The following is a 17,925-nucleotide window of genomic DNA, read 5'->3' as shown; positions in this document are numbered from 1 at the left end:
ACCCAAAAGCACAAACTAAAGGTATTTTTAATAAATAAATATTATAGCAAAAGCTGACATGGTGACAGCTCCCCTTAAATTCCCCCAAATCAAGAAAGTACACAGGTTGAGAAACTCTGCTTTAAAACATTCTACTAATTGTTACATGAACTTATGTATTTTATTTTGTTGCTCTAATAGCCCGCCGACATGTACAAACACACGCTGCCACTCTGTAATGGGAGAGATTACCAGAAATAGTATTAATATGAAATGTTTTATTATGAATGCTTTTAATACCATAAATCCACATTTATATTTATATACAAACACACACTATACATAGCACAAAAATCCCATAGCGTTATGACATATTTATCTATATATACATTTTGTGAAGTAGTCACACTTCAAACTGATTATCTTGCCATACTATGAAATGCTTCTTAACCCTTTAACTGAACATTGTATTGGTTTGCAGTGTGTTGCACATTTTTGTTTTTGCGCAGAAAGGGTTAAATATGCACCGTTGGTGTGACAGTAGAATTTTTGAAGGATTTTGTTACTACGCAATCTGTTCCTCATGTTACAACTTGCTTTAGGTATGTAAAGACACTTTTTGGTTAACCTCACCCAGCAGAGGGTTACAATGCTCCTTTAAGCTCCTTTGTGCAGCCCCAGTTGTCTGTGCCACCTCTGTTAATGGAGATAAGGTGGGCACAGATGGCATTTGTTCTTTCTCTCTTCTTATGCCATCTGTTTTTATTGTCCGCTCCTCTTACCACCCGTCATAGAAGCTGATGTTCATAATATAGCTGTTAATAAATCTGCTTTATGGCACTAATTGCACTGTACTTTCTCTGTTGATATTGCCCAGATTGACAAAAGGGTAAGAAGTATTTTTAATGACTTTGTACTTAAGTAACTTCAGCAACATCCTCACTTGGAAACTAACAGGTGTAAGGAAAAGATACTTATGTATTTACTTGGAATCATTTTAACTACATTTTAAAGCCCCACTTTTATCTATAGTATAAGAAAACACAGTGTTTCTATAAGAAATAGTATGCTTTGTGCTTATGTCCCACTGTCTCGGCGATGCTGGCATCCCGAACTTTCTCACGCATGCTTTTGTGGGACATACGTGTCCTAGTTATGTGGCTGAATCCATCTGGAGAGGAGAAATGCACTAGGAGGGTTCAACTGTCTAGTGGCTGTGGATGTGCATGCGTGTAGATACATAGCACTCCAGCATGTCTGATATTTGGAGGCAGCTGTGGATTTCCATGATTGTTTTCCTTTGAGAAGCTGAAGATGAAGATTTAGCTTGCATGATCCTTGAAAGAACAGTAGGCTGCCTCTTTATTTTGGTGGAATTTCTATAAAGACTAAATAATTCATTGTACTGGTCCAACTCAGCCCTGCATGTGGAGAAACCTACCATGCAACTTTATTTTTAGTGAATAAGTGCGTTGAGACCAGATCAGAATTTATGTGTTGTAGCTGACCACGTGCAAAACTGTCATCAGCTGATTGACATAGTTAGTAGCCCTTGATTATAAAGATTTCTTTTGGTAAGTGAAGTGTGTACACTATATCAGGCTTATCATCCACAGCACATGATTTTCCACATGATTGTGTGAGTTTACGTACTTGTCATTACACAAACATTTTGGGAACGATGGAATAAGCGGTTAACGAAAAGTGGCTGAAATATAGGGGTGAAGGAGAAAAGCGTTTGAGGGGCCAGTGAGAACAGAAACATTAGGCCCATTTGGTCTGACCATCATTTGGCTGCTGTAAACCCTCAAACTAACCCTTACTTAGACGTTGGCCTTGTTTAGGTTCAGCCTTGTACCTGTTCATCACTGTATTCATTTCTGTCACACCTGCTTGAAGGAAATTCTGGTTATGGAGCATCTGCTCAACCAGATACAATTTAGTGGAGTAAGGAGCAATAGTTCAATAAAGATTTATGAATGTCCTCAAAGTTGGGTGATTTTACTATTATATTTTCATCGCCATTATATGAACCAACAATAGAATGTAGATGCCCACATTAGAGAATGCTGCATTTACTTAATATTTTTAATTCATAACAATGTTGCATAGTTTAGGTACAAATGCCTAAGCTAGGTTTTCTAATGTTACACCGTTCAGCCCTAATCCCTATCGAAGGTTTATGGAAGACGTGCACAAGCAGCGATCCAAGCTCACATGAACAGCCATATATCCCCCTATTGTCCACATTTTTTGTACATGTGGCCCTACCGGAGAAGATGATCTGACAAATAGCACTACTATCACCACCCATTGAGTGTGTATATATAATATACTATGACCCAGGCTTATCAACTGAGATAAAATGTATGTAGAAGCTGACAAAAAGGAATGTTAGTATTCCTGTCATTATATTGTGACCTCAATTTAACAGCTGAGCTGAAATTACTCTCAAAGTGCTGTTTTGCCTGCTTAGGCATCTCTGGGTTTAGTGCCTGTGCTAATGTAATTCACAACTGTTTCAGAAAAATTTCTAAGCACTTTCCTGTATGACTTTTAATTAAAGGTATCGTGTTTTAAAACGTCTCCTACTTTTAAAAAATTAAGAGGCTTTCTTAAGATTTTTTTTCCTTTTAGCGAAGGGATGCACTTAATTAACATTGAGCTACAACAGATCTGTTCCTTTGAAAATTAATTTCTCTCTGCTAGGTGCTTTCTCTCCGAACGGGGAACAAGATGAATTGTTTAGTGAGCATCACAGTTCTTGGCATAAGCCCAATCAATTTTGGTAGTCTCAGTATACCTGTACAAGATGTGATAAATCACAAGGGTCGCCAGATTAATGTTAAAAAGAAAATTAATTATTAATTACTTACAGGTTCGTTTGCATAAATAACTTTCATCAATACTCTAACCTCTAACAGAATTGAACTGGTTACTGGAGGTACAGATCTCCTGTTCCCCTGACACTAAGTAGTTGATGAGACTCTTAATCTCAAGGTTGTGGGTTTCAGCCACATTTTGGGCACAGCTGTTTTAGATGTAATGTAAGGATGTTTACTTTTCTTTAGAGGGTTCTAGATGAGTAGAAACGGCCTTGGGGCAAAAATGGTAGAGCTTAATTGTGAGGGAACTTAAGCATTCATAGGATAGTCCTATGACTATCCTGAATCTAAGACACGACCAAGAACCAGATAATGTTAGAGGTTTTTATAGCATGCAAAACACGCCAGATGATTGTTTCTCATCAACTATCAAATTCTAGGTTTACAAACAGTGATGCCTAACTTGGGTGTCTAGTGAGGGCGCAAGAATGGGACCTGGAACCCAGTTGCCCTGCAATTCATGTGTTTATGTCGGGAGAGCTGTCATTTATAGGGGATCATTGCTCTGGGCGGTGTTATAAATGTACTTTAATAGAAATAGCCAGCTTGATGCATTGCAATGTGAGCCATTATGCTGGTTGAACACATCTTCTGTAAGGCATTTAGCTGAGAGCGTGGAAAGGGGCAAACTGATATGCAGCATCCCCCTATGTTCTGGCAAAACGTACCACACAAACATTTCAAGGGACCGTATGGCTATCATGTGCAAAGTGCACATGGTGGCTTGAGTGTTTAATTGTGGCTTATCTCTTTGCACGTGATAAACTCAACTCCAGATCTGGCTTGGGGGAAATGTTGTGTGAAGAGGTGCAGACCCCCGTGTGCATATATGAAATGTACTCCCACTGATTTCAATAGGAACACTTTCCTGACATCGACTTCTTCAAGAACCCAATCAGTGACAGTCAGATCAAAGAAGAGAAGGGCTTCTGTGTCTGGCAAGTGCCTCCCCCTAATATTAAAGTATTATTATTATTATCATCTTTTATTTATATAGCGCCAACAGTTTACGCAACACTTAATACAATACATAAATTCAAGGGGTATGACAAGAATTGACAAACCAATACATTAGGTGGAGAGAGCCTGCGTGGACATTTATACTGTACCTTTCAGGACATTTTTGCACTTTGCTTATGTGGACCATTGTGGAATAGTCCAATTAAACTCTTTAATCTCCAACAGCAATAAGCTGCAGAGACACTGTATCAGTAAAAGTTTGTGTACACCCCTCCTAATTATTGAGTTTAGGATTTTTAGCCATACTCATTGCTAACAGCTGTAAAATCAATCTCAATAGAAAAACATTAGCAGCAGCAGGGGTTGTAAGGAAGAATTCAGTGGCTTTAAATGTGGCACTGTCATAGGATGCCACCTTTCCCACAAGTCAATTCAGGAAACATCTGCCCCCGGTCACTAAAGTGCGATTATCGTGAAGCGGAAGCATCTAGGATTAACAACTGTTTAGCCACCAAATGGTAGACCACGCACACTCACAGAGCAGGACTGTCGAGCACTGAAGTGTGTAGCGCTTAAAAAAAAAAATTAAAAAAATCACACATTCTGTAGCATCACTATCTACAGAGTTCCAAACTGTCTGTCCAAGCAACATCAGCACAAGCACATTCATGAAACTTTCCATGGCTGAGTGGCTGCACACAAGCCAAAGATTTATATGTGCAAAGCCAAGCATTCACTAGAGTCATAAAAATCTGCACTGGACTCTAGAGCAGTGCAAACGTCTTCTCTGATGTGATGAATCACGCTTCACTATGCCAGGAGAACGTTAACTTCCAGGATGCATAGGTGCCTGCAGTAAAGTTTGGTGGAGGATTGCTAATGGTCTGGGGCTGTCTTTCTGGGTTTGAGCTAGGCCCTTTAGTTCCAGTGAAGGATAATGTTAATACTATAGAATACAAATGCACTTTAGACAATTGTGCTCCTGTGAACAGAGCAAGGTACACAAAGAAATGGTTTGACATGTTTGGTGTGGGGGAACTTGAGTGGCCTGCACGGATCTCTGAACACCTTTTCGGGTGAATTGAAAAGCTGATTGCAGGCCAGGCCTTCTCATCCAACATTAGTGCCTGACCTCACAAACGCTGTTAAGGCTGAAAGGACACACTCTATATTAATGCCCATGATTTTGGAACGGGTTGTCTAACAAGCTTATACAGATGAGATGGTTAAGTGTCCACACTTTTGGTCATATAGTGTAAATTAGAAATGCCACTGCACAGTGGTTTTTAATAGTGTTATATATATATATAATGTATATAACATAAACACATAAGATACACTGAGACTACCCAACACTCAGTATATCCAATAGTTGACTGTAATGCATTGGTGCCACTGATATCTCCTGCACTGCTATGCACGGTGCCGCATCTTGCTGAGAACTGACCTAAATTATAGCTTTATTGAATTCCACAGGTTTTCTGCTGTAGCTGTCTAACAGGTATAGGTACGCAAGTGGTTATTCTTTAATGAATTCAGATGAGTACCTTAGATTACCCAGATTGTTTACTCCAATGAAGACTAAAATCTGTGATTTACTTAAGAAAGTTCGTGACGATTTGGGCTTTTCACAAATGCCCACCATGGGTGTTTTTAATACTCAGTAAGTGCCTATCTCCCAAATTCCACTCTTTAGGAGGGACAGTCTCTGTTAGGAACAAATGCATTTGGATCTGACTTTCCTTCCTTAATGTCCACTTTTGTAGAAGCGCAACTGTTTGCTCGGTGTGAGTTTAGCCCTAAAAATGTTTTTTATAAACCGCATGAAGGTGTAGTGATTAGAATTTGTGTAAATTAAAATTTCTTAGTAAAGCCCTACCCCCTAATCACACCTATACCCATGGGGGAGGACTGGCAACCATAAAACATCCCTAAACATGTTTTCAGACAATGTGCTATTCCACTCCAGTCTAAACCAAATTTATAGAATGAGACAGCGAAGAAAATATACAAGGAGGACAGAGAAAATCGTTGTGAGGCACCCTGGTGGCTGCATGTGAAAATGCAAGTAAAACACACAAAAAGGCTGCAGGTAGTACCGCAGCTTTTTCATGTGTACTCCATCCCCTAAAATAAAAGTGGCCAACTAGTTGTTTGAAACATTGGGAGTAATGATAAAAGTAGTTTCATTGGAAGGTGCAGGGGACAAGGGGCCTTATACTTAGTGATTCCTCTGAATATTCCTCTCGTGATAGAGAAGAGTTTAGAATGTAGTTGTTTCACATGAGAAATATTAGCTGATATATACTAAGTGTGTTGTGGTCCCCAGCAACCTGCGTATATCGTCTACCTTATGTGCCCTCTACCCAAGTATTACCTAAGAACAGGTCTCTGCTAGTCTTCAGCAAAAAGGCACATTCCAAACATAGTTGAAGTAGTATTTTTTCACTCCACAAAGCCTTCCAGGCAGTTTATAGGAGGCTGTATGATGTCTACAGGAATCTTGAACCCATCCTGGGTCACATATAGTATTCTTTATGTATACATCTTTTACAGTCTTGTTTACAAGCAATATATACCCATTTTGAGACTCCTACCCAAGCTATGCATGTCTCTTTGTATTTTATATTCTGTTTAATGTTCTGTGTGGGAAGGTGGCAAACTGGCAGTAGCAGCAAAGAAAGAACAAGAGGAAACCCTGGTTGCAGAGAAAATGGCGTGGAAACTATAAGAATTGATACAAGACACTGTTTGACAATATTTGCCAAGCATCAAATGCCTGTTTACGTTTGGCAATAAAGAGAGAAGCGTTATTGCAGAGCAACCTCAGGCATTTCTGAGGGAAAAACGTTTGGTAAAATTGTCTTACCAAAAAATTAGTTTTGTTTCACTGCAACCTGCTTTTTGTCTCATACAGAGTTTCCTTTTAATGTAAGAGTATTCTGCATCATCACAGTGCTACTAGAATTCTGCCTGGATACCTAAAAGCCCAGTCATGTATTATTATTATTATTGTGTAACCCCCCCCCCTACATTTCTATTACTAGACAAAAATCTTTCACTTCCCAAATCTGTTCAGTTATCTAATTAAAAGGACACTCTAGATGTCATATGCACATTTTAGTAGCTGTCCCCTTTATTTTTATTATTGTTTTCTCATTCTTATAACTTCTTGGAAGGAAAGACCCCATGTGCATTTGCATCATTCTCTGTACCACAGTATCTTGGCTGTGCCACTGTGCATTGTTCAAAATGTCTTGGTATGTACCCTTCAGCAAACTAAGGCATTTTGGAAAATGCTATGCTTCCACGTTTTTAGGAAGAGTTTGGGGAAGGTTCTTTTCAATTCCAGCGTGACTGTACCCCAGTGCACAAAGCAAGGTCTATAAAGACATGGTTGGAAGTTTGGTGTGGAAGAGCTTTGACCTCAACCCCATCGAACACCTTTGGGATGCACTGGAACAGAGGTTGCAAGTCAGGCCTTTTCGTCCAACATCTTTGCCTGACCTCACAAATGCTCTACTGGATGAATGGGCAAAAATTCCCACAGAAACTCTCCAAAATCTTGTGGAAAGCCTTCCCAGAAGAGTGGAAAGTGTTATAGCTGCGAGGGGAGGGGGCAACTACATATTAATGTCTATGTATTTGATGTGAGGTCATGAAAGTCCCTGTTGGTGTAATGGTCTGGTGTCCCAATACGTTTGTCCATATAGCGTATGTTGACCCACACGGACAATGAAGCACACAAGATTACCGTTCCCGTAAAATAATTAAACCAAAAACGGTACCATTCTAATAAATTTCCTTGCTGTGAGTATCAATCTTGATTTAAATTATAATTCCTCAATTGTGCTCATTTTCGGCATGCTGTGCTTTACACTCTGGCAGGGACCCGGCGGTTCTAAAAGCTGCCAAGTATAAAAAAAAAAATACACTTCCTAAATTTGCAGGCTGATGGGCTGTGCTTTATTCCTTGGCCCCATGTCATAACAAGAAGTAAATAAAGCAAAGGTCATCCTATCAAGAAGTGTAAGTTACTTCATTTGGGTTTAGATGTTGCCCCTATTCTTTGTTTTAATTGCAGTCATTTTGACTATTAATAATAACATTTATGTCATATTTACAAAGTTTAAGTAACCTACTGTTACACTCCAACTGACATTGTATTGTTTTGCTACAATCCTAATTTAGTCTTTAACAGTGTACCAAGTTTTATTCACCATATTGGCGTGAGTGACTGGTACCAACGTTCCAAAGTTAATTGCTTACATTGTACATACTTATACTTGAAAAGAACAATAACGCGTTCTTCAGTGAGAGTTTTTGCACGTCAGCGAGAAACACCTCTCCAGAACTTGGTGATTGCACTCTTCAGATACATGGAAAAAGAATAGAATTTATTGGATAACAATGGAATGCATATACTACAGCCAGATTCCTCACAGCCTTCGATCAACGACCAGGGGATTTATGAGGACTCTTCATCTTTTCAAAAATCTCATTTTGGAACAGTTCTGAAAGATGCAGTCGAGAGTCAGAGATGGCAGATATTCATGAGAAACTTTGCTTGGACTTCTTGGATCCAAGAAGTATTGAAAGACACTAAAAGACGCTGAAATTTGACACTAATTTGTTTGAGAATCTGTCAGTGTCTTATTAAAACAGACTAAGGGCTGTGAGGGAGGCCCGGGGAGGACATATGGACTTCTTACTGTACATACATTGCATTTTACTGTAAGCTACCAGCAGATGATTCTTATTTGTTTTATAGAGCACCATCACATTCCATAGCGCTGTACAAATGGTTATTTTTCCATCCCATAAATTAAAGACAGTACCACTGCAGAAAAGGGAAAGTCCTTGCAATGGAGGTTCTTTAGGCGCTGTAGGGTCTCAATTTTAAAAAGCAAATTAGTTTCTTGTAAAAAAAAATAAGATACTTGATCACGTTAAATGAATGAACAATAAATCTACGGAAGGACCGCTTCCCTTGGCACTGGGTTAGGTATCCCGTACCAAAAAGTGTGATTTATTCTTAGTATCCGTACCGCATGCGCTCTGTTATAATTTTAGGGAGTCAATGGAGCTTATTGATATAGGAGCCTTACATCCATTGCTGCATTAGGACACCCATGCGGTTAGCTTTTGGTGCACTTTTTCCAGACTTGGTTATATGTTTAGTTATTTTTGGACTGTAAACGTCCAGCGCGGTATACGTTTATGTACACTATACAGTGTCCCGTTCGGTGCATGTATAAACAAACACGCAGCTTTTACGTCACCGGACCCGGGCTTTCCGGTCACGCAAGGTTCCGTGGGAAGTGTAGTTCTCATTAACTGTGTTGCCGAGTCACTTCCGGAACGAATGGTAAACAGAAGGAAGGGGTAAACACTGAGGTGTGTATTTTCGCTCTGTAAAATCATCCAGCTTCCACATGTATTCACGTTCGCGGTTGTTTGGTGTGTTTTTTTGTGTGCACTAATCTAATAGTTCTGTGAGCCGTCTCTAAGTCTAATGGCGGGTGTAGCCTGTGAGCTGAACGTTAGTGCCGGTTACCGGCGTGCTCTCCACAGTGCTGTATCTGTTTATTAATACATTTTGCCACGGTCCTATAAGTGTCTGTGAACGCTGTGTCCTCATGTAGGGCCCATGAGTCCTGTACCTTCACAAGGCAGCCATTATCACATGGCACATTGTCAGTGCTGTGCCTCCTTGTCAAAGGGTACTCCTGCAGTGTTGTTGAAGTGCCCATCAGCTCCGTCCCTGGGTTTTCGCAGGGCTAACACTGTCACTGTGTCTTTAGCACGGTGTCATGGTTTGTCGTAGAGCCCATTAGTGCTGCGCTTTGGTTTTTGCAGACCATGTAAGGAAAATGTCTTTGTTGTTGTAGTCACAATTAGCGCTGTGCTTTGGTTGCCCTAGGGCCTGTCCGCACACGCCCCAGTTGACCCAGGTCAGCGCTGTGGCCCCTTTTGCAACGCAACTGTTTGCGTTAACTTGTTAGCGCAGTGCTTTGTTGCGTCAATATTGTCTGGTGTTGTTCAGTGAAGCCTGGCTATTGATACGCGTTTCCAGGTTTTACACATTATATATATATTCAATATATAATAGCAAATTATGTGTACAGCTGTTTACAGGACAGTTATATATTAATGCATACATAGACATCTTAAACCCAGAAGGCTCTACTGTACTGTGACTGTTTAGCTTCTCATGTTATGGCCTTGTGTGACATTACTTCAGAGGTTGTCTTCATGTCTGACTCTTGTGCCCTATAAACATGCGCATTATCATGGTCCATGACAAGGTGTTCCCTCTTTGGTGTTGGTTACAGTGTTTGAGCTCATTGATTACTGTTTTTCTATGCGGCACATGATCATGTATACCTCCAACAAGACTTTTATGTTGTAACCAGCTCTGTTCCCTAGGCTGTGCTGATGGGCTTTCATTTTTTTCCCCAGAAGTCACAAGGTCAGAGCTTGTTTCGTGATGTCTGAGCTTCACATTTGCGTTCAGCTGGCAGACCAACCTCTGTCCCCCAAATCCATTGTGCATCTTCCACGGCAGACCTCCACTGCTGGGCATACAGTATCGGCGGTTAAACAACTCATTACTGCCACAATGCCAGAGGCGCTTCCTGATCCAGAGCTAATTGGTGAGAGCTGTCTTTTGCCGCGCTTACTTCAAATGCTTTCAAGATGCAGATATTATCTGAAATCTCCAAATATCTATTATTTAAAAGTGTCTAATAACTGAATTCTTTTATAGGTTATTAGTAGTGTTATCGGTCTACCCAAACGGTGCATTTTTTCTGTAATAATGTGTTCCTTTCCTTAATGTCCCTTTGCTAGTCCAACATTACCGATAGTTATAGATAACTACTTTCTTTGTAGTGCCTCTGCATAACCATCTATGGATTTTCCTTTTAAATATTTGGCACAGATCTCATTCACTGTGGACGACGTCTCAAAGATGACCAGACTTTAGAATTTTATGGTGTCCAGTCAGGAAGCACAGTACATATACTGCGTAGAGCGTGGCCAGAACCTCCACCTAGACCTGGTAAGTAGTCAAGAAAAAAACTTGAAGGGTGGCAAGATGTAATGGCAGGTCTTCGTTTACACAAAACACTCCTTTATGACAAATAGCCTTCAATCCTGCAGAGAAGCTTCCAGGGTCAGCAATTTGGCTATTTTGCCAGCATAGCGGAAAAACTGATTTTATTATTAATATATGTACTAATGCAACAAGCTGGTTGCAGAATATTAATCTGGAGTCTAGCAGGCCCACAAGTAACCCTCTTAAACGTGTAAAGCACATTTTAGAATGGTCATGATGTTGGACAGAAAGCAACACAGGGAAATGCAGTTTCTGTTGACATGCCACAGCTAATGAAAGCAACATGTTCATTTGGCTTATAATGGCTTATAATGCAGCAAAAAACAATGGATGCTATCCTTCACCAGACTGAAGTGATATACCGTGTTCAGATTGGAAACTTGTATTGATTCCATCTGGTCTGCATGCTGTGTATAGGGCACTGTGAAAGCCTCTGTGGACAGAGGCATAATATACCGTATTTGCTTGATTATAAGACGACCCCCCAAAATCTGAATATTAATTTAGAGGAAAAAAAGAAAAAGCCTGAATATAAGACGACCCTATAGGAAAAAAGTATTACCAGTAAATGTTAATTCATGTAAACCTTTTTTTTTTAAATAAAAGCTATGATTGAGAAAAATATATTTTGTTTTTATTCCATTTTATTTTCCAACCTGCCCCCCAGTTATGCACATCTACCCCCAGGCTTGCCACTCTGCCCCAGAAATGCCTTTTAACCCTCTAAATAGCACTGTGCCCCATGATATGCCCTCTGTATGCCACTGTGCTCAATTAAATGCCTTTTGACCCCCTATGTGCCACTCTGCCTCCAAAAATGCCTTATAGCCCTGTATGCCACTCTGGCATTTAGGGGGTTAAAAGGCATATTATGGGGCGGAATGGCGTATAGAGGGTTAAAAGGCATTTTTGGAGGCAGAGTGGCATTAAGGGAGTTAAACGGCATTCATAGAGCACTCTGCCTACAGAAATGCCTTATGCCCCCCATTTAACACTCCCCCGCCCCCCCAAACTTACTGGTGCTTCTGATTCCCCGGTGTGTCGTCTGGGCAGCGGAGGAGAGTTCCCCGCACCCCCTTCAGGCTGCGGCAGAAGTTGGGGGGGGGGGCATAAGACAGGAGGATCCAGGTCCCCTGCAGCGCTGCGAGGGATCTGGATCTCAGTCTCATAGTCAGACCTATTTGAGGTCTGATTATAAAACGACCCAGATTATAAAATGAAGGGCCTTTTTCAGAGCATTTGCTCTGAAAAAAACCTTGTCTTATAATCGAGCAAATACGGTACTAGCAGCTACCTTCTAAATGGCGGTTTAGTTCTCCAAAGTTAAATCTAACTTCTTGGACAATGATACTAGAAACAAAAATACTTGCCTAGAAATATCAGATTTGAGTGGGACGGGACTTATTATCTGGGCATTTATTTACATTTTCAGTAGCAGTTTTAATGTTTAAAGACCTAGACAGCAAGTTAAGCTGTCAGATCTTCAGGGGTTGCAGGAAAGTTACTTTCAAGTTCTTGACTTTAATGTACGGTGTGAATGCCTAACCAGGCTGAGCTTCTGCAAGAAGGACTTGGGTGGCTTTCTATGAAGGATAGTTAATATTGTGGGAAAATACATTTCTGATCTGAATATAAGCAGGCATTGCTTTGCCCATCTACATTTCTGTAGTTGGATTTCTGCCATTGCAGTAATAGCACATCTTTGCCAAACTCACGCTTGGTAATAAAAGCATTTATGCTTTGTGATGTAGATTGAATGTAGCAAATCTCATAAGATCCTAGTTCAACATTTCTTCTTTCCATCCCCTACTAGAGCCAGTAGACAAAGTTGCAGCCGGCCGTGAGTTCCGTGCTCTACACACAGCTCTACACACTAGTTCTGCCTACCGTGACGCGGTGAGTATCCCCACCTAGCTTGTATGCGTATATTCATGCATTCATTCATGTATGTATGAGTAGTGAAAAACATCCTTCTAAATATCAAAGAGTTTGTAACAAAGGTTGATAGGTTTGTGTTACATTTGGGAACCCTGATTTTCTTAAGCGCTTGGAGAGATGAATTCTAAACTTCAGGGTAGTGCCAAATTTAGAATAAAATATTGGCGTAAAAATAGGTTTGTGGGGATCTGCTTACTCTGGGTTAGTGTTTTAGTACATAATATAGACATTTTTGAGGATACTAGGTCATCTGATTTCTAGCAGGTAATTGTAAGTCTGAAAGTGTGGACTGGTTTTAAATAAGGGAGGATACAGTGATGAAAATTTTGCTGGTTCAGGCTACAGAAAGTTAATCAGTAACATTTTTTACTTGGGCATGATGAATGAACGAATACTAGCTGTAGTCACAAGGTGGCAGCATAAGACTAACTGTATAGCGAGGGCATTATGAACATATGACCAGGAAGTCTTTTGATAAGACAAGATTCAAAAGCAGTCTTCAAATTACTTAATCTTTTCTAAATACATAATTGTCTCAATTAATGTGTTTTGGCATTGCTCTCGCTTTTCTCACAATTCCCCTCATCTTTGAGCATGTTATTAATTTTTTTTATTTTTTTTTTATTGCATAGGTGTTCAAGCTGCTTGGGAGCCGGGAGTCCTTGGAACAGATAGTTGTGGCCACCCCAGGCCTAAGCTCTGACCCTGTGGCTATGGGTAAATTAAACCATCAACAATAGTTGGAATGACAAATCATGAGCCGTTCAGATTATCAGGGAAACATCCACAGAACAGTAGTGTAGATTCAGTGGTGACAAAGGGAAATAAATCATAGCTGTCAAATGCTTGAATTAATGACACAGTTAAAGTAGATTGAGAGGAATGCGATTTGAATCTAAACCCCTCTGTCCTCTCCAGGTGTTCTGCAAGATAAAGATCTGTTTACGGTTTTTACTGACCCCAGTATGCTGGACACGTGAGTACACCACCGCAGTGGATTTGTATTTTTGTAATACGAACATTTGAAAGAATTGTCTTTTTTTCTTTTTGTCAGGTTAGTGGCTTCTCATCCTGCTCTGGTTAATGCAATTATATTGATTCTACATTCAGTGAGTGGCTCCTCTGCTTTGCAACCATCAGATGGTGCAGCTCACACAGTCCCCCCTGCCACCCTGCACATGCCAGGTGAGACCCATGAAACAGTACTCAGGTGGTAACACAATGTTTCCTCATCACAGTCTAATTTTCCCCCTTATAAAAAAAAAATCTCATAATATAATGGCTCTAATAATTTACTCTTCTCTTTTTTGCTAAGGTGGCTTCCTGTTTGATGGACTCTCTGATGACGATGAAGATTTTCCTCAGGTAAGATGATGTAGTGTTTTAGTCAAAACAAATGTGCATATTCACATTGTAGTCCAATTTTATTCCTCTCTCATGTCCCCCTACATCTGATGGAAATACTTCAAGAAGGTCTTGGAAGCTTATGTGACTCTACATCTTAAGTTTTAGCAAATCAAGAGTATCACGAACTTCTACAGTTTCTGTGGTCCACATGATTTGTTCAGCAATATACATTTTGTATCCGTTCCTGATACTAGTGCCAAAGTTATTTCTTTTCACTGTGGTGATGTGACAAATCAAATGGAAACATGGTTTTGGAATTTGTTTGGAATTGCCTCTCATCTTGAATATGCTGTTATGTTTTTGGCATTTGTTTTTATAAGAAAGATAAGATACCTGTATGAAGAGGGCTGATAACAAAATACATAAGGTCCTGGAGAATTATTTTAATGTGTAGATGTTTACAGCTGAAATTCTGGCAAAATTAAAGATTATACTTGCTGTAAATAACTCAAATAACTAACTAGAGCTTCTAAAATTGATTTAATTGCACTTTAACCATGATCTTATTTTGATGTTTCTGTTGAACCATGTTCTGTTTCAGGCCTCCCGATCTGGCCCCTCCAGTAGCACTTCTGGGACTCGCCCAGCTTCTCTTGGGTATACTGGTGCAGCAGGTCCTCGTCCCATCACACAGAGTGAGCTGGCCACAGCACTTGCACTTGCAAGTACCCCTGAGAGTAGCTCTCACACTCCCACTCCCGGAACGCAGGTCAGAGAAATATTTCCAATTACAGATAACTTTCCGTTGAATACATGCATCTATTTTTTTACTTGCAAAATCTTACTGTAGCGTCTTATCAGATCAATAAACATTAATCTTGCCTTTTTAAACTGAAACCGTGTAACAGTAGATATTTCTTCTACAGGGTCACTCATCTGGAACATCCCCAATGTCATCCAGTGTCCAGTCAGGAACACCAATCACCAATGATTTGTTCAGTCAAGCCCTCCAGCATGCACTACAAGCATCAAGCCAAACATCACTGCAGGTGAGTACTAGTTGTCTGTGGCTTGGCAGGTGTCTTACCATACGTGGGGCAGTATATTTGTAGCTGCAATATAAGATGTTCAACCGCAGGATTGGATTAGTTATAGTATATTCTCTGTTTTAGCAACAATAATATATATTACTATAAGTTACATTTTATTTGACATTATCCACTTCTGATGCCCCACCAATAATGTGCACTGGTATACGTTGCCATTCCCACTTACAGTGTAATGGAGTGGTCAGTGTCAATGAATGAATATCTCTGCATTACAGCAGATAACCTATTTGTATACTTTTTCATTATTAGAATTTTGAATCCAATTTCTTTCTTAATTCTCTGTTAGACTCAATGGCAGCCGCAGCTCCAGCAGCTGCGTGACATGGGCATCCGCGATGAAGATCTCAGCTTAAGGGCCTTACAGGCTACCGGAGGAGATATACAAGCCGCCCTGGAACTCATCTTTGCTGGTGGCGCCCTCTAAACTAATTTAGAATTATTTATAAAACTCTCTTACATGACAAAATCTTCAGTGCGACCAACAGAGGGGCCCGGACGGGAAGTAGGAAACTGGTCTGTGTGTACATTCCTGGCTCTAATTCTATTTATTATGATTACTTTAGATAAAGATTATTTCCCAGTTAATACTCAAGCAGCCCTGTACAAGGACATCTCATAATGGACATTGTTCTGTTACCTTCAGCTTTGAGTACTTATTTTATGTGTCTGCTGCACCATATCTGCATATGCAAATAATCATCATCCTTTTGGTTGTGTAAACGTAGACGGTTTTTATGCACATTTATAGTCAAAGTAACACATAAAATGAAAATGTCTAAGAGCGTGGTTTCTATTATTTCCATTAGTCTGTGATTAAAGAAGTCTGTACAATTTTGCTATTCACACGATCTTAGGTACGGGTCTGAATTTTGTGGTACGATTGTTTTTACTTTAGTTTGCATTTCTATCAATACACATGTACCTGGGCGTGCTTATTTTTTACTTGAAGCAAAGTTTTTCTTATAAAAGGAGGAACGACGGTCCATGTAATGTTTCGAGCAGTACATGGACTGTGTGAAACGTGAAGTAGTAAATCTGGGCAAGTTCAAAGCAAATGGAAACCTCCCCTTTTTTTTTTCCAAGAACATCCTGCTATGCTCTGGCAACCGGTCAGTAGCGGCTTATATCAACAAGCAATTGAATGGGTACCCAGCAATCCTCTCCTGCTTCGCATATCCCTCAGGATCTCCTTTTGAGCAGAAGCCTGTTCCGTTACCCTGACCATGGTTCACAGCAAGGGGCCATTGAACACTCAACTGGATATCTTGTGCAGGAGCAGTCTTCAGAGAACCATGCTCCTGCCCTTTTAGCCTCTTCAGTCAGTTTCCCTACATCTGTTGTCCCTAAAGATAGCATTTTTGATGGCTAAAAGTGGTAGACATTTTCCATGTGACTAATAAGAAAAATGCTGGCCAAATTAACACAGGTGCCCAAGGTTTGAATAAGCCCTGTGATTTAAATAGTATCTTTCTAACTGAGCCCACTATCTCTGTGAAACTTGGAAGGAACAGTAGCTGTACCTGGGTTTCAGTGTATTACAAGGTGGGCAGGTAAGAGAGACAACTTTTTTTTGTCTCTTAAACTGTTAAGTTTGTTTTTGTTTTGTACTGGGAACCAGCTTAGCTTGCCAGTCCTTGACTAGTCAGGCGAAGACTGCTGTTTAGTAAGCCTCCCAAATAAGAGTAGTCCCCCCCCCCAATAAATGCCTGAAAATGTATTGGGTCTCAGATCTCCTACCTGCCCTGCAGACCTAGAAGTGTCCTGGCAAATACCCAGGAAAGAATCTGTGTGCAAATAGCTGGACTTCTCCATTTGTGACAATAGAACTTTACAGTTTTTGTTTTGTTGGTAAGGTCTCTGAGATTACTAACTTGTAGGTGTATACTTAAAATCTTACTCAGGTGGAACTGCCTTTATTGCTTATTTCGTATATAAAACATAGTTAAACATTTAGTTGTGAGAAATTGACCGAGTAGCAGTGAAGACTTGCCAACTACAGACCAGTAGTTGAGTTATCAATGGAAACTATGCTAAAGTAAAGGATTGTTAAGCATCTAGATGTAAATAGGTTTACTACAGGGAGAGCTTGTCAAACTAACTAAATGTAAATAATAGACCAGGGAGGAGCAGTAGATATTAGACTTGTGCACATGGACCAAAAACAATTCAGAAATATTTTCTTAGTTTTTGGTCCAACGAATTTCGTTTCCCTCTTGGTTTGAACGGAATTCAGAGTGCTTTTTCAATTTGGCAGAAAAGATAGGGAGACATTGAGAGAGTTTGTGAGGGAAAATAACAAATGCAAACGAAAATTCAGAGCTTCCTGAAAGCAAGTTTGTTTGTTGGGGTCTCGGTTTTTGGACATTAGTATAAAAAAAACAGAATTGGCACATTTTATTAAAATTCTTAGGAATCAGAATGTGCAAGTATAGTAGATATAGATATCTAGAGTTCACAAAAGGCCTTTGGCACCATTTCTGATAGACTTATAGGTAAGTTGCAGTGTATGGGTTTGGATGGTAAAATAGTTGAATAGATAAGGCAATCGCTGAGGGACCAGTATTGGGATCAACACTTTGATTTTGTG

The 17,925-nt window shown here is 40.0% G+C and overlaps 1 protein-coding gene across 1 annotated transcript; it reads left to right on the top strand.

Moving 5' to 3' along the window:
- Window positions 1-10,314: 10,314 nt before the first annotated feature.
- Window positions 10,315-15,762, top strand: LOC149297675 (ubiquitin-like protein 7). Its single transcript, XM_089488333.1, has 10 exons — window positions 10,315-10,480; window positions 10,768-10,887; window positions 12,758-12,840; window positions 13,515-13,599; window positions 13,801-13,858; window positions 13,937-14,067; window positions 14,198-14,247; window positions 14,831-14,998; window positions 15,156-15,278; window positions 15,625-15,762. Exons 1-10 carry the CDS (start codon window positions 10,315-10,317, stop codon window positions 15,760-15,762), a joined length of 1,122 nt encoding a protein of 373 aa, XP_089344459.1.
- The last annotated feature ends 2,163 nt before the right edge of the window (window positions 15,763-17,925 follow it).

Source organism: Sceloporus occidentalis, unplaced genomic scaffold, assembly GCF_023333645.1.
Source record: "Sceloporus occidentalis isolate IW3139 unplaced genomic scaffold, rSceOcc1.0.p SCAF_37, whole genome shotgun sequence".
Lineage (NCBI taxonomy): Eukaryota > Metazoa > Chordata > Lepidosauria > Squamata > Phrynosomatidae > Sceloporus > Sceloporus occidentalis.
The sequence above is the reverse complement of the archived record's forward strand: the minus strand, read 5'-3'. Positions and strand labels throughout refer to the sequence as shown.

Excerpts from the sequence above, each read along its gene's own strand:
- LOC149297675 (XM_089488333.1), top strand. The coding sequence starts at position 10,315 with ATGTCTGAGCTTCACATTTGCGTTCAGCTGGCAGACCAACCTCTGTCC. Across the intron at positions 10,888-12,757 it reads AGAACCTCCACCTAGACCTG|AGCCAGTAGACAAAGTTGCA; the intron begins GTAAGTAGTCAA and ends ATCCCCTACTAG. Across the intron at positions 13,600-13,800 it reads CTCTGACCCTGTGGCTATGG|GTGTTCTGCAAGATAAAGAT; the intron begins GTAAATTAAACC and ends TGTCCTCTCCAG.